This window comes from Ananas comosus, linkage group 1 (assembly GCF_001540865.1).
Source record: "Ananas comosus cultivar F153 linkage group 1, ASM154086v1, whole genome shotgun sequence".
Classification (NCBI taxonomy): Eukaryota; Viridiplantae; Streptophyta; class Magnoliopsida; order Poales; family Bromeliaceae; genus Ananas; species Ananas comosus.
The window spans coordinates 23,419,826-23,435,435 of NC_033621.1; the positions used below are offsets into that span (position 1 = coordinate 23,419,826).

The window sequence follows — 15,610 nt, forward strand, 5'->3', positions numbered from 1 at the left end:
TTTAAAGTGTATCAAGTTAGTACCCCGTGGTTTCGCACTTTCTCACTTTAGTACCTTGTGGTTTAAAGTGTATCAAGTTTGTGAAACAACCGTTGTACTTTAAAAATTTAAGCTGTTAGAGAACGGTGTTTAAACATTTTTATATTTAACACTCCCCCTCACGTCTGGGCTCGAGACTTTTTAATCGACCCATGACGTGGGCTTGAAATAAATGGGAGAAAATTAATATGCTAAGAGCCTGGCGTGACTCCGATCTCAGTACCTCCTGCTCTGATACCATATGAAACAACCGTTGTACTCTAAAAGCTTAAGCTGTTAGAGAACGGTGTTTAAACATTTTTATATTTAACATTTATGTTTCAAAAAATTTAGACATATTATTGTTGGCCTCATTACTTGTCTCTGTTAAAGGTTGGGGGTACAATTCTCAAATTCAAATTCACATTGGGTTTGAATCTGACCTTATGGTAAATGCTCAAACACCTAACCACTAAACCAAGAGTGATTTGGCAGTGGATAATATCATCTGAAAATGGTTTTAATAACATAACATGTTTAATTAATGGTTTTAATGATCTCAGTTGTCTTAAATAGAACCATGATTGGGGAGGAAATTAGAAGGTTCCATAAAACAATTCATAATACTGCATCATAACAATTCAAACTGGATCGTCATTATATGTTTAAGTGTAGGTAGCCCGCTTTTAGAAATAGACTTAGTTAGAAATGTGAATCAACTAGGATTCAAACTCGGGATCTCGGGTACCAACCACCAAGTGAATTGTTATAGCAGCATTATTACTCCGTCGAATGTCACACAAAATTATAAAGAGAGAGATGAAAAATGAGTTATATCTTCTCCAACATAGGCAAAAAAAAAAAAAAAATCCCTGCCCCATCCAATGGTTTGCCCTCAGTTCCATCAAATACTATAATCTTCAACATACCGAAAGTTACAATATTTTTTTTGGACATATATTACATTTAAAATAATTAAATTAAAAATATATTACTTTGATCTTTCCTTTCTTTTACCATCTAAAGCTACATGGCCTAAAATTATTCTCTCTAGACATGTAGTAAAGTTTCCACTCAAGAAGCTTTAAGAATACCCAAGAACCAATAAGTTCACTAGTAGTGCATGCATTTATCAAAAGTGCTTGTTCCAAAGTGGCTTTTCACTTTTTCAGAAGTGGGTCTGCATCTTTTGCTGAATCAAGTTAAGTTTGTTCTGAGGATTTGTGAAAGCATGAAAGCTACTAGTCTAGTTGACCAACTTTTTCTCCTTCAAATGTTACTAGTTCTTTTCCTCTGAGAGGTAATATAGTTGACATGTAGACAACCTTTTTGGTCTTGTGCTTAGTGCCAGAGTTTCTGATGTTTATCCATCTGAACATCTGAGGCCTCAGGTATTTGAAAGGTCTTTCCTTTCTTTCTTTCTTTCTTTCTTTATTATTTTTTTTTTTTTTCAAATCTAATAGTGTCTACAATTATTTGCAAAATTAATTCTCTCTTGATGCATCACCATCACTTCAATTAAATGGACAACTTACTGATAGTATGATGAACGTGATAAGTAATTCGGCGTATTTAAGAAACAGTGAATCACTTTGTTGTGTTTGAAATTTTAGTCCGAAAAGAGGTCCAATATGGCGCCCGGCCACGTGGTAAGCGATAAAGATCCATTCTACAAATAAAGCATACAATAAGTAGATATGAAAAATTGAGATCATAATTCTATATCTTCTCTCAAAGCATGGATAAAATTTTCGATTACTCCTTATCATCATCACCTAACCTAAGTCCACACTTCAATTATTTATTGTCATCATCACCTATGTCCACACTTTCAACTTTATCTTTCTCGTCATCATACTTGATTGGAAATTAAGACATGATTCCTACCACATGAAGCCTCAGAAACCTGCCATTTAAAACATGAATGTGTACCATATTGTCACACCACTTTCTTCCTTGGCTGTTATGTGGAAGGTGAAGAAAAGGCATAACTGTCCAAACAAAGCAAAACTTTTAGGAATTGTAGAAATGTTCCAAAATTTCTTTTAAATTAGGACTTTTATGAAAGGAAAATGTTTGTTTCAGAGGGGCGGAGATAGTTGTGAAAAATGATTACAAACTTCACTGAAGATTAGTGAAGAGGGAGGTAGATCACTAACCCATCAGCTACATATTCCGTCAGAACCAAAATATGGAAGTTGAGAACCACAAAGAATTACAGGGCATCTTTATGTCGGTATTTACATTCATAAAAGCATTAGGGTTTTCATCTGATCAGTGCACGCGAAACAATCCACAGCATGTCAAAGTCCATTACAGTACATTGCTTACACTATTTTGAACTTCCAACAAATGAGTCAAACTGAAACAAGCAACAAAAATATGGGTCAGATTGCAGTCATCACTTCATCTGCTTCCGCCGTCATCTGTAGACGACTCGGATGCGGAGTCATCTAACGTCGAATTCGAGATTGTTTCAGATGAGCTCCCATTTTCGCCATCAGACGCCACAAATCTTTCTTCATTTGTCGGCCTTTTCAAGTGCCAGTACATGATGGTTGCTGTTAGCGTAAGTATCATCTTTTGGTTCACCTGCGTAATCATCGCTGAAACTAAGGTTTTCTGTAATATCTAATTCATAATAGCTATGAAAGCAAAAAAAAAATAAAAATAAAAAAAGAAAAAAAAAGAGTTTCTTGGAAAGGAAATTGCTTTTCTCGATTCCGATTGACCAGATTACCTCCAAAATGTCTTCCGGAAGCAAAAATATGGAGCAACCAAGCTTCCTTGCTACTGAGATAATATAAGAAGCGTTCATCTTTTTCTCTTCATCTGTACAAAATAGCATGTTATTTTTCAGTTAGCAAATCACTTTCGAAGAGGTATAGTTTGGTTTGTAGAAGGTATACTACTACTAAAAAGGACACTTCACATTATAAAATAGCATGACCGATGCACAGAATGTGTAAATGTTAGCTTTTCGCTCTTTAATCATATGAAAAGATATTTCAGGTAAAATATCTTAATCATGTGAAATATCTTTCAGATATGAATGTATTGTTTCTCCTGACGAAAAATCTGTGAGAGGGAGCTCAAGCTCTTTATTGAGTCTCTTTAAAAGCCAATTTCCTTTACCTTTCTCTCCTTTAGTTACAAGGCTACAGTTCACAACTCGAGGCTCCACAGCACTGAGCAAATCGAGAAAAAAAATCCCACTAGAGAGGCTTCTATCCTGGAAACAGCTTGGAAAACCATGTCAAGTCAAAGCAAAACAAGCTTACAGAAAAGATGCAAGATACGCAGAAGAAAATTTGCCAACGAAATAATTGGAAAAAAACATAAAGCATCAGCAATTGGCTGGATTCTGTCTTACTAGCACGAGGGAGTTAGCAACTCTTAATAAGCATGAAATTGAGTGAAAAATAATGCATAATTAGAAACATTCAGTTACACTATGCTTAAAGTGATGGAAATTATTAAACTAGATCCTCTTTGTCGACAGGATAACTGATCAGAGAGTTAGTCATATGGACAATTCGAAGGGAAAAAGTTAATCAATAACTTGAACAGTCTTACTATCAACTGCCACAAGAACTAATATGGAAACATATCATACCTTAAAACTGTCCATTCGAGAGTGCTTTCCAGAGCTCTTTACTTTACTGTTGGCCCAGCTCAATATGTCTGCGTCCGTTATCTCTTTCTCATGGGAATGAAATCTCAGGTTTTTAAGAAGTTGCAGGATATTATACCGCATCAGTTGCCACAGAAAAGCTGAAAAAATGTTTACAAGAATTAGCTGAGAAAAGCTGGAAATCGATAAGGCAATGCCCAAGAGCAAAAGACTCACCCAGGATTAGTTTCTTATTTCCTTGCACAATATCATTCCCGGCAACATTAACCAAGGAAAACTTCAGCTGTTTCCCAATTTTCACAACTTGGTTACAGTTTTCCACTTTTCTAAATGGCATCTTGATTGGGGGTTTATTCGCGATCTTCCAGTTAACTATTCCAGGAGCTACCTTATCGATAGCCTCTAGGAGAATCCATCTGTAATTTCAAATAGTTATATCGACATATAGTAGATTTAACATCAGTTACATTCCAATTGCAGCGTATCAGCAGAAAAAACAAAAATACTAAATCCCATAATATACCCATTTCTAAGATCTTCAAATACATTGTTAATATAGGTTGAAATTCCAAGACTGTTGAGCCATAGTCGAAAGGCTCTTTCATCCCTTGAAACTTGTGCATCGTCAAGTGATGTTTCCAGAAAAGATACTTGTTTCATTTGCGCTGATAATCCATTCCTGTATATGATGTTTTAGTTATAGCCAGTTGCAACTTGTTAAAGATGTTTAGTGCAAGTGTAATACAAAGATGGAGCAAAGGAAAATGACATGAAATAAGAAGCCATGTTCACAAGACTGGTATGATTCAAATAGAAACAATCAAGGAGAAAGAGAACTAAGAATTTTGGTCCGGTGGTTGAACCCAACCACGTTGCTACTACTGTTAGTCAGGTCAATATTATACATCCCATGATGGGCAGTAGTCCCAACAGTAGCTGCATAGGTTACAACATAGAGCAAATTAACCAAAAAACAAGGCAATTATGCAGTACATCATAATAATCACCTGTTATAGAATAATATGCTTCATATGTAGACCAGAGACATTTTAAGCATGAAAAAGAAACCATGCAGTTACACAATATGTTTTGTCAAGCAGAATTTATCATGAGAGCAAAAAGAGACCTACACCAACATGAGAGAAAGTAGTGAGGAAAATACATAATAGCACTAGAATTTGACAAAGGATCTTACTCAACACAGTGATGGATGGACCATAAAGTTGCGTCTAATGAACCTAAGCAGCTGTGAAGAGAAGCTTCGTTGATTTCACTACTTAATTAGCAATTGCTTATTATTTACAACCAGTTAAGAAACTTATTCCTGGATCATTTTCATGTAGATTGTAATACCCTTGTAGACTCCAAGCACTGGATAAAAGGCTTCTCTAAAAAGGAAAAGGGCAGCAAAGTGATGTTTATATCCAAATTTTTTACTGAAAATACAAGCATAATCAAAATGAGCTGATGAGAAGTTAGCTAACGGCACACACCTTTTCTGAAATATATGAGCAACAAAGGCAAGATTGAGATTTGGCAAGCCGTCAACAATATCTCTTGGGGTCAGATATCTTTTGCAGCCCATCCTATCTGCATGTTCAAGAACTAACTTTGCCCTTGCAAGAAGATCTTTCACATCCATGGGAGATGGTTTACTAGCATGTTCAGGTGCCAGAACATTGAGCAGACAAGAATAAGCCTCTGAATCCTGCAATTCCAGTGAGGTAATAACTGAAAGGTAAATTGAATCCCTTTGGAACAATTAGAAAGTCTTAATGTTTTCTGTGGCAAAGTTTGTATAGTTTTGATGTCTAGATATTCTAAAAGCTGTTGAAAAAGCTGTCGAAAATGATTGACAACAGGGTTCCTCAATATAAGATAGAGGCAAAAGCAAGTTACTGTAAATGCAACCTAAAGCAATACTACAGGAGAGGAGCAAAAGGATTTATTTTTCGAGCCTCTCGTGAAGGCATGCCATTTACACTGAAATTACAATTGTGATATAATAAGTTTCAACCACATATCATTTCCAAAATTAGATACGTATTTGTCTATCAATTTTGGTCTTGTTAAACCTACCTCGATTAAAGTGACCTCAAGCGCTTGTGTGCAACCGACGATTACACAGAATTCCTTCCCCGTGTATATTGATAAATCATTACATTTAAGCCCCAAAAATAGCTCTATAAATGTGTCTGGTCAGCACCATCATGTACAGGAAGTAAAATTTCACTAAAGAAATTAACAAACAGGCATATATAGTAAGGCAAACTACAGGAAACTTTGGAGTAAATTGTCAACTTATATGATCTACATTTGGAATATGTGTTTGCTATATCAGCAACATAAAGAATCACTTAAACAAAGAAGTAAAATTTTCTAAAGTTGAACTAAGCAACAAGACTGTATCCATTAATGACTGGGCACTTGTGCTGATGCACAGGGCATGATGGACACACCTCCATCTCACGACACAGAAAACCTCGAAATTACCTACCTTCACATCTGATGAGAAATTCGTTACGAGCCTCCGCAAGCCACCTTTCTTCAGTTGAAAGTTCATCCACCTGAGTAAAATCTTTTCGGGAGATAAGCTCAGCAACTCCTCAACATCCTACAATTTTTTATTTTAATACATTATGTTTCAACTTCTAAACTACAACAAGCATGAAACTTCTAAAGAGACAGGTAGAGAATATAGGACTTTACCTTGCTATCACCAACCAATTCAACTAATTGAGGCGTTTTCTTCAGGTTAACATCTGCCAAAAGTTGTATCTGATATTGGCATTAGAAGAGAGGGGGTTAGTAGCTTTTTCTTAATATACATAATGCAAGGATATGAGAAAGATATTTCAGCAGCCGAATTTTGACGATTATCCCTATAAATGAAACCTTTATAGACGCCCCATTGGCATTCACAAATATATAACGAGAATTAAGTAACATAACGAAAGGACTACGACATACCTTAATAATTTGAGATATCAACCCAAGGACAAGATGAGGCTGCAAGAATAGATTGTAAAACTCAAAATGTTGTAATAGGAACAAGAAGGCGATGATATTCAACAACAACATTCCACATGCCTCGGAATCAATACTGTTATATCGACAAACGGAGGAGGAAGCTAACAATGATACAATACGACAATTGCAATATAACAGGAGTTTATACACAGCTCGACAACAATCATAAGGAAATGCGCGCTGAGATGATTTCAATTAGTGAATACTTACCCTCCCTTCAGCTAGATCTTGTGTGCCGATATTGACCAGCGTACACCCGATCGCCTTAGCTGAGTTAAGGCACAGCGTATGGTTCTCGTTCTTCTCCCATGGGTTCAGCACTCTCTTTGTGTTGATCGCCCGCTCGTCGATGGTCCCCGGAACAGCCACATTGATGAGTTTACTTCGCAATCGAGAACCACCCTTAGATACCACCTTATTTAAAGCAAGCAAAATAAAGAGGCTAAAGCTGAAGCTAAAGATTCATTTACCATAGAAGGACACCATCCTTTGAGATCTCGAAGAGATCATTGGTCATGGGATCGATAGGAAGATACTTCTTAAGAAACGCATCTTCGCCGAGATAGTTATTGATATGGTTTACATAAGAGGCCTTTTCCGACTCACTGATGGTGTGGAGCAGAGTCGTCGTCGCGGCCTTGAGGAAGGCCGACGACGAGCTCTTCGCGCCGATCCGGCCCTGCATCTTCAAATAAACCTGCAATTCTCAATCCAAATCCAAGTCAACAACACAACACCAAACTTTGGAAAATGGGTGTTTTACCCAAATTGGAGAAAGGAGATGAAACAGACCCGCAGGAAGAGCTCGAAATCGACGGCGTCGTCGAGATTGGAGTGAGACTCTCTGATAAAACAATCCCTCTCGTCCTCCGTGAGGCCGTCGCCGACGATCTTCAATCCGGACATCGCAGACGCAAGGTCGCGGAGCTTCAGACCGCCGTCGGCTTTGCTACTACCGTGATCTTTCATCGACGTAAACTAATTATAGGAAGAACCATCATATATAATGTAGTAAAGTTGAAAAAGTGAGAATAAAAATAACTTAATGAGAAAAAATGGAGATTGTTATTATTATTGTTATTATGACCTTGGATTTGAGGGAGCGGAGCTCTACTTGGGTGAACTGGTTCTGGAGCCAAGGATCTGAGACCAAAACGCCCACAAAACCAGCCATTTTTTGGGGTTCCTGTGTGTTGAGATCCCAGAAGGGATCTCTCTTGCTTCTTTTTTTTTTCCTTCTCTTTGCTAGGGTTTGTGATGGAGCTGGTTGGTGAGCTTCTTCTCTTGATCTTGTGGGGGACTGCTACAATGGAAATGTGGGGGTGGAGAGAGAGAGAGAGAGAGAGAGAGAGAAAAGAGAGAGAAAGATTGAAGGGGAGTGGGGCTTCTCTGCAGCTCAGAGTGTGTGTAAAGTAGGGGAATTTTTGCTTGTACTTGGTGTACACACGTAAATTTCATGCACCTTACTTGTTGTAGTAGAAAACTTGAAATCAATATATAATTTGTTGAATATATTTTAGGATAAATTTCAAATAGCACTCCTATGATTTCACATTTTCTCACTTTAATAACTTGCGGTTTAAAGTGTATCAAGTTAGTGTACCGTAGTTTCATTTTTATTTTTTCATCAGCTTTTTCGTTAGTATTTCATTAAATTATATGCAAAAAATTCAAATATCTCACCTAGGTTTATCGAATATTTACTTTAATACTTTTTAGTTTTAACTTTATCACTGATTTAAAAAAAAAATAGTAAAATTAATAATAAAAAAATAAAAATAAAATCACAGGGTACTAAATTGATACACTTTAAACCACATGATACTAAAATGCGAAAATGTGAAATCACAATAATAGTATTTGAAGTTTTTCCTATATTTTATAACATGCGAATTTCTTATGTATAAAATAATCACCTTTTTTGAATGTCTATTCATCGCAAATTTTTAGCATGCCATTTTATATTTTCATTTTTTAAGACTAATGAACGCTTGAATGCTAGAGCAAGAGAATTTTCGAAAGAATGATTTTTACATATAAACCGTACATATTATATTTTAGTTTTGAATTTTAAAATCCTATTCGTTATTTTATTTGCATGAGAAAAAATATTAAAAAAATAACTTTCTCTCCTACAATTTTGATTAAAAAATAAAGGATAAATTAAAGTTTCCTTTCAGTCCCTGCACTTTTGAGGAGAAAAAATTTGATGGTTTTAGAAGATCATTTTTTTTTTCTTTGATTTTCTTTTTTTTCCTTTCCCCATTCAATTGAGCTGATAATGCGGTGCATTAGATTTGTGGATACACCGGGTGCAGGGAATAGTTTCTCGGGCAACGGAAAGCAGCAGAAACGTACGAAGAAAAGGCTCCGTGAGAATTTTCAAATTTAGGCCGTTCAATTAATTTACTCTCGTTTCGTAATGTAAGTGGGAATCGATTGGGAAACGAGAAACGTATAAATTCCAAAAATCCTACTCTGTATCGTTTCCCAAATGTCAATATATTTTGTTGCTTTACATCGCTGATCGCTGGGTACAAGCGCGCAGGGGAAACGGGAAACGTCGAAGATTTGAATCGAGTTTCTCATTCAAATTAGTGGGAAAGTGACGGTTAAAACTATTTTAGCTTCTCCATCATTTCAGGAGCTGATCCCTCAGGCCCACTTGGCCCACTATTAATTTTTTTTTTATAATTTAAAATATATAATTTTATATTGAGAAGTTTAAATATTATTTTGATTGTTTTATACATTTATCAGAACATATAAAATTATGAGTTTGAATCCTAAAAATTCTAATTCTTCCAAATTGATATTTTGAACCTCGTAAAGGACTCCAATCCAGAAAATAAATTTTCAAAATACAAACTAAACGGATGAAAAATACTTTTTTAGCCAATAAAAAAAACCACCTGGAATATTTTTTAAGCACTCAAGCAACTCCCGAAAAAAAGTGTTGGACGTAAAATATTAAAACAAGCTTACATTTTTAAATGTTCATAGTATTTTCTTTCAAAAAGTGTTATGGCATCATATTTTTAAATTTTTCGCAGCATATTTTCTGTTAGATCTCAAGGAAAGCCAAATTAACTACAAGCAGTTTCAAGGCATTTAATCAACAAAAAATTCATCATCAATAACCCACTTATTTGGTACTATGGCCTGCTTTTTACAGCACAACAGGACTATGACAAACATATACATGTAGTCTTTTTAATTACTAGACTAGAATCTAAAAGCAAATCTTTCTCACAGTGAAGTTACATAAACACGGTAAGAAAAGAAAAATCAAACATTCTTCATCTATCTCATATTTCCGCGAGCAGAGAAAATCCCGCGAATTCAAACTTCGCAGATGGCTAAATTACAAAAAATCCTCCAGTAATAATCCGTTTTTTTACTTTTCTTCCCCGACATTTAAAAGCCTATACTTTTCTCCACTGTAAAATAAAAAATATTCACATGAAAGTTACGGTGTGTAAAATGACCATTTTGTCTCTCGTCATTGTCGTCTTCTTCCCGATCTTCCTCAGCCGCTCCTTCGTTCAGCCGCGATTTTCACCTCAATCGGCCGCGATTTCTCTCTATTTCCTTCTCCACCTGCTCCCCTTCTCCTCCTGCACCCTCGCCGTCCTCGATTTCGGCGACAGTAGGAGAAAACCGAGGTGGGCGACAGTAGGAGAAGGGCAAAGAAGGCGAAGGCGAGGCGGCGGAGGACGGCGAAGGCGAGGCGGCGGGGGCGAGGCAGTGGAGGACAGCGAGGCGGCGGCGAGGTGGCGAGCCAGAGGGAGGCGAAGCAACAGGAAGATGACGGAGGGGTATTATCGACATAAAAATATATTTTTTAACGGAACCCTAACGGTAGAGGATAAAGTGCATATTTTTTATTTTACAGGAGGCAAAGTGTAGATTTTTAAATGTCAGGAAGGAAAAGTAAAAAAACACATTATTACAAGAGGATTTTCTGTAATTTAGTCTTTTTTTTTTTTTTTTCTGTGAATTGCAATGCAATTCATCTCTTCATCTACGTCGATCATTTAACTCCGACAAGAAACTTCAAGAACCGAAGATTATCGCTTGCTCCGATTAGATCGAACGGGTCGCTCAAAGAGATAGGCGGCTCTACTCCGGTGAAGACGAGAAGCGCTCGGAGTTCCGCGGCACATGATGAGTGTAAAGTATCACTGTATCCCAGTATAGTTCGCAAAGCCTCAATTTGGTCCCATATCACTTCCTCACTGTACAGTAACTGCAGGACAAAGTCATAAGTTTAGAACAACCTGATTGTCGCGGAAACAATGATTGATGTAACTTTAGATATGGATAGCAATTATGTGAAAAAAGATAAAATGTACTAATTAAGTGAGATATGATATAGCTCTCAAACACAAAATTGGCACCAATCTATATAGGATATGCTGAATACTGGAAAGTAGAAAGATGTTGTTGAGTATCAGTTATTCACCACATTAAAATACCAAAAAACTCACTAGATACATAGATAAACTACGAAAAGTTTATTTATTTATTTATTTATACACTATATGTCATAAACGATTGATCAGATCGTCTTTTCTCAGTAGTTTTTTTTTTTTTTTTTTTTTTTTTTTCTTTATGTTTTTGTATTTGCCCAAAATATATGGGCAAAATGTACGCAAGGTACAATCAGTATTTTGCAAAGAAAACACTAGTTGTTACAGCATGGGCAAAATGTATGGATTGTCTCCTTATTATACGTACGGATATTTTGACTCTGCCATAATTTTTCTAACTTAAATACTTTTGTCCGTGATAATCTCATTCCAGACGAATAATTTAGAAACAGCGTATCATTAGCAATTAGCATATTACTACTCATCTACCAATTTTTTACATAATCTTTTACTAAAAAGTTGCATATAAAATAAAATATTCGTATACAACATATATGCAAATAACTTATATTTGAAGACACAAAAAAAAAAGAAAAAGAAAGAAGCAGTGAATTGAGGGAACCTCGTCATCTTCATCCGACGTGTACGGATCGAAGCCGAACCGAGGGTGTTCGATCGATCGACCGCTTTGGTAAAGATAAGGAGAAGAAGAGGGGAGGAGGGCGCGGATGAGGCGGTGGGTGCAGGCGAGGGCGGCGAGGCAGGCGGCGAAGGGGAGGGAGAGGGCGATGCCGACGGCCGAGAGCGCCAGCGCCGGCGGCACCACCGCTGGCGCCGCCGCCACGGCCGCTCCCGCCACCGCCGCCTTCTTCAACCTGCTCCACCCCCTCTCCTTCTCATCTACTTCTTCGACTAATTCCCCAACTCCCTCTTCTTCTTCTTCTTCAAATTGCTCTTCGTCTTTAAATTTATTTGCGGATTTTAGATCGGAGTTTTGCGAGTAGGGGGCGATTTTGGGATCCATCTCATCTCTGCAAGGAGANAATTTATTGGCAAAATAGATAATGGCCAATTTGTATAAAATATTTAGTAATTTTGTATTTTTATAAATATAGATATTAGTTTTTTAAATTTTGCAAAATTATAAGAGAGAAAAAGAAACGAGATAGCAACCAAAAAAAAAAAAAAGAGAGAAAAAAAAATAAAGATATTTTATCTAATTTAACAAATCTAAAAAAAATGGTCTAATATTGTAAAAATATAAAATAGATGGATTCTTTTACGCAAATTAGCCGTAAATTATACTGCATATATAAAGTACGAAAACAATATATATTATTTCTTCCTCTAACCCCCATCTAAGTATAAAATTGTTATATTTCTTTCCATTAGAATTAAAAAAAGAAATCCTGGAAAAAAACTGTTATTAATTTGCCATGTTAGTAAATGTAAATCTTCCACCCCCATCTGAGAATTTAAATTTCTTTTTTGAGATTTTAATGTTCAAAAAACTAAATTCATAAAGCGAGTAAGTAAACATGAAGCTTTCGACAACTAAGATGTAAAATTTACACAACTTTAAAAAGATTTCTAAATACAAACTGGTTAATATCATTGCCCGAAAACAAATGGAGGAACGCGTAAACAAAAATAAATAACTAAATAAATAAACAAGATGTTGATACATCCAAATCCGAAACAGAAATAGTAATCACAGAAGCTCAATGTGTGATACTTGATGATCTGATGCCAAACCAACAAACAAAATCTACTTCTTACAACAGCAGCTTAAAGCACTTGATAACACAAAAGATAACATGATAGAAAAGACATTGAGAAGAAACAGAAACAAAAGCACACAGATTATCATTCTCAATTCACAATCATTCTACCGTTTGGTTCGGGGTTAAAAAAAAACTAGTTATTCCAGGAATAGGGGATAGGATTAAGTTCAGAGTTAAGGTAGGATTAGAATATTTTTGTGTTTGGTTGGGGGTTAGAGTTAGTCCAGAATAGTAAAAAATAGTGTTTGTTAGAGTAGATGGGATAAGAAGGATAGTGAATTATTATGAATAGAAAATAATGTTTGGTTGGAATTTTGTGGGGTTTGGTGGGATTAGCTAACCCGGGATAGCCCATTTGAGGTGGGATTAGCTAACCCCACTCATTTTTGTTTTTTGTAGGTGTTTGGGGATAATATGGGGGTTAAGGGGTTATTCCACCCCTTAACCCCCAACCAAACGGAGAAACCATATCAGATTATCTCTCTTTATGAGGTGCAATCCCGCCGTCTTGTAACCAGCATTTCATATATATTTCATAATTATTTGGATAATCTAAGTTGTAATTATTTGAAAAGTAAAATAAAAAATTATGCTGTGATAATTTTTTTTTTTTTTTCCTATCCAAAGTTTTGCCGTCTTGTGATCCAGCTAATGACAGCAGTACGAGCATGATGGATATTGACGGTTGGTTCGGCGTAGCTTTTGGATCACCGTTAGGTGTGTTAATTTTCTCGCTAAACTCTCATTCGCCTCTTTTTAGCAATGCAATTGGCTTTTTGCCTCATCCCCATCACATCCTCTTCGTGCAGTGTAGTTGGAAGGAGAGAGTGCTCAGTAGAGACCCCCCTTTACAACTAGCAGTTCCTCTGCAAAAGATCTACTATATCTAATATAGTTGGCTAAAGATTAATAATTTGTATTAAAAAACTAAAATTTGAAATCAAATTATGATTTTGCTTAAAAAAATGAGAGATGCAGGATTGCGAAAAGAAAAATTCCTTTATTCTACTACCTCTACTAAATTCAGATGTGCAGTTTCATTACATGAGCTCACAGTAGAGTGGACCAAAATTGAGTCTGATCCGTGCTTTGTCCGAATTATTTCACAGATTGGGCTAGGTCGCCAGGCCAGGCTAAATCTGACACAAGTAGAGGTGGGTTGGGATTACTGTTTTGTTCAGTTGGAACGGTCCAGTCACTTTGGACCGAACTTTCGTCTACAATAGCCGCGAATATTTTCAAACCGAGAAAATTTAGTCGGGCTAAATTCGATCCTTCCCAAACTTTAGCTCGACTTAACTAAAGTTTAACTAATTTTAAGTGCAATATACTCTTGAATAATTTTTTTTTTTGCATTAGCATTTGAAATTAGCCAAATAATTTTTTTAAAAGATTTACAAACTTTATGCACTAGTCATCCTCTACGTTACTTACAAAAAAGCCAAAAAAAAAAAACAAAATCCATGCATTGACCCGGGCGCGGCACTGTCCGGTGGAAAAAATTCTAGAATGCAACGGATATATCAGTGACGTGGCGTAACAAACCAATCGAATTAATCCTTTTAAGAATATATGTCCCATCATGGTTGTAAAAAAATATTTTTATTATACTTTTGTTTGAAAAGAAAGAAATGTGATTGGCTTGTTATTGATGATATGCTGTAAGTGTGACAGTGTTGAATTCCTCGTCCGGTGGATAAGTGCTGGGTTCCATCAAGTTTTCTCCTGCTTGTCTTGCCAGTCTGCCACGTGAGAGCGAGCGAGCAAGCGAGGGAGGGCAGCGAAAAAAAGAAAAACGAAAAAAGAAAAAAGAAAAAAGAGGGGGAAGCAAAAGCAACTCTGCGAGGTGATCCTAATCCTGATTAATTATTAATATTATTTTTATTATTATTATATTTTTGGCAGAAGTCTCGACCGCACCGCGGCGATCTACAGCTAGCAGACTAGAAAAGGAAGGCCCGAAAGTCGGTTGATGCAACCGCCGTCCCTGCTTTCTCTCGCCATTGACTCGGCCGCCCTCCACATCTCCGCCATCCCCGATCTCTCCGCCATCCCCGATCTCATCCTCATCGACCTCTTCCTGGTACCCATCCAGCCAACATCCAAAACATTAATTGCAATCATAATAATAATCATCATACTGCAGATCTCTTTTTTCTCTCAATCTTTTTGTGGGATGCTAATTTTCAATGAGAGTTGCTGCACTTGGGTAATTCAAGGATCTTCTATCTTGCCCTAGAAAGATAAATTATTTAAAGGCATCAGTTGAATCTTGTTGTTTGATTTAGGGTTTTAAGTAATGCTGTGATGCTATGAATTGTTTCGATTGTGCCTTCATGAATTTGTTATTTGTTGTTTACTTGACCCATCTCAAAGATCCCTTTCTTTTTTTTACTTGGAACTTGTACTTAGTTCTCGATGTTCGAATTTGTAGATCTCTTTGCATCCACCAAATGCAGACTTTGACTTTCGCAATGTGCTTCTATCTACGGCGCACATCGCAACTCTTAGTGCAGGTTACAGCTAATGCTGTTTGTTTTGAGTACCACAAAATGCGCATAAGATGTTACTTGGTATCGAAGTTACAGAGCTGCGACGTTCGGCTTTGATTATGTTAGAGATCCGAACATAGGCAATCATGACCTTGAGTTCAGGGGTTCCCTTCAAGGTGTTATATCTAAGTGGCTTGTGCTCCTTAAGCCTCCGTTAGTTTTACATGTGTAAAATCTCGTCATTTATGATTGCACCATCTCGAATTCTTTGCCATATAC

At 36.5% G+C, this 15,610-nt stretch overlaps 2 protein-coding genes across 2 annotated transcripts; both read right to left on the reverse strand.

The window, feature by feature from the left end:
* LOC109708306 (fimbrin-2-like) lies at positions 2,190-8,063 on the reverse strand. The gene is made up of 14 exons (XM_020230040.1): positions 7,770-8,063; positions 7,475-7,660; positions 7,153-7,379; positions 6,893-7,064; positions 6,623-6,661; positions 6,362-6,430; positions 6,150-6,266; positions 5,146-5,360; positions 4,176-4,331; positions 3,869-4,068; positions 3,635-3,792; positions 3,154-3,250; positions 2,759-2,850; positions 2,190-2,610 (listed from the first exon to the last, which is right to left on the reverse strand). Exons 1-14 carry the CDS (start codon positions 7,854-7,856, stop codon positions 2,425-2,427), a joined length of 2,001 nt encoding a protein of 666 aa, XP_020085629.1. The 5' UTR covers positions 7,857-8,063; the 3' UTR covers positions 2,190-2,424.
* Positions 10,660-12,091, reverse strand: LOC109717360. Its single transcript, XM_020243109.1, has 2 exons — positions 11,678-12,091; positions 10,660-10,931 (listed from the first exon to the last, which is right to left on the reverse strand). Exons 1-2 carry the CDS (start codon positions 12,077-12,079, stop codon positions 10,716-10,718), a joined length of 618 nt encoding a protein of 205 aa, XP_020098698.1. The 5' UTR covers positions 12,080-12,091; the 3' UTR covers positions 10,660-10,715.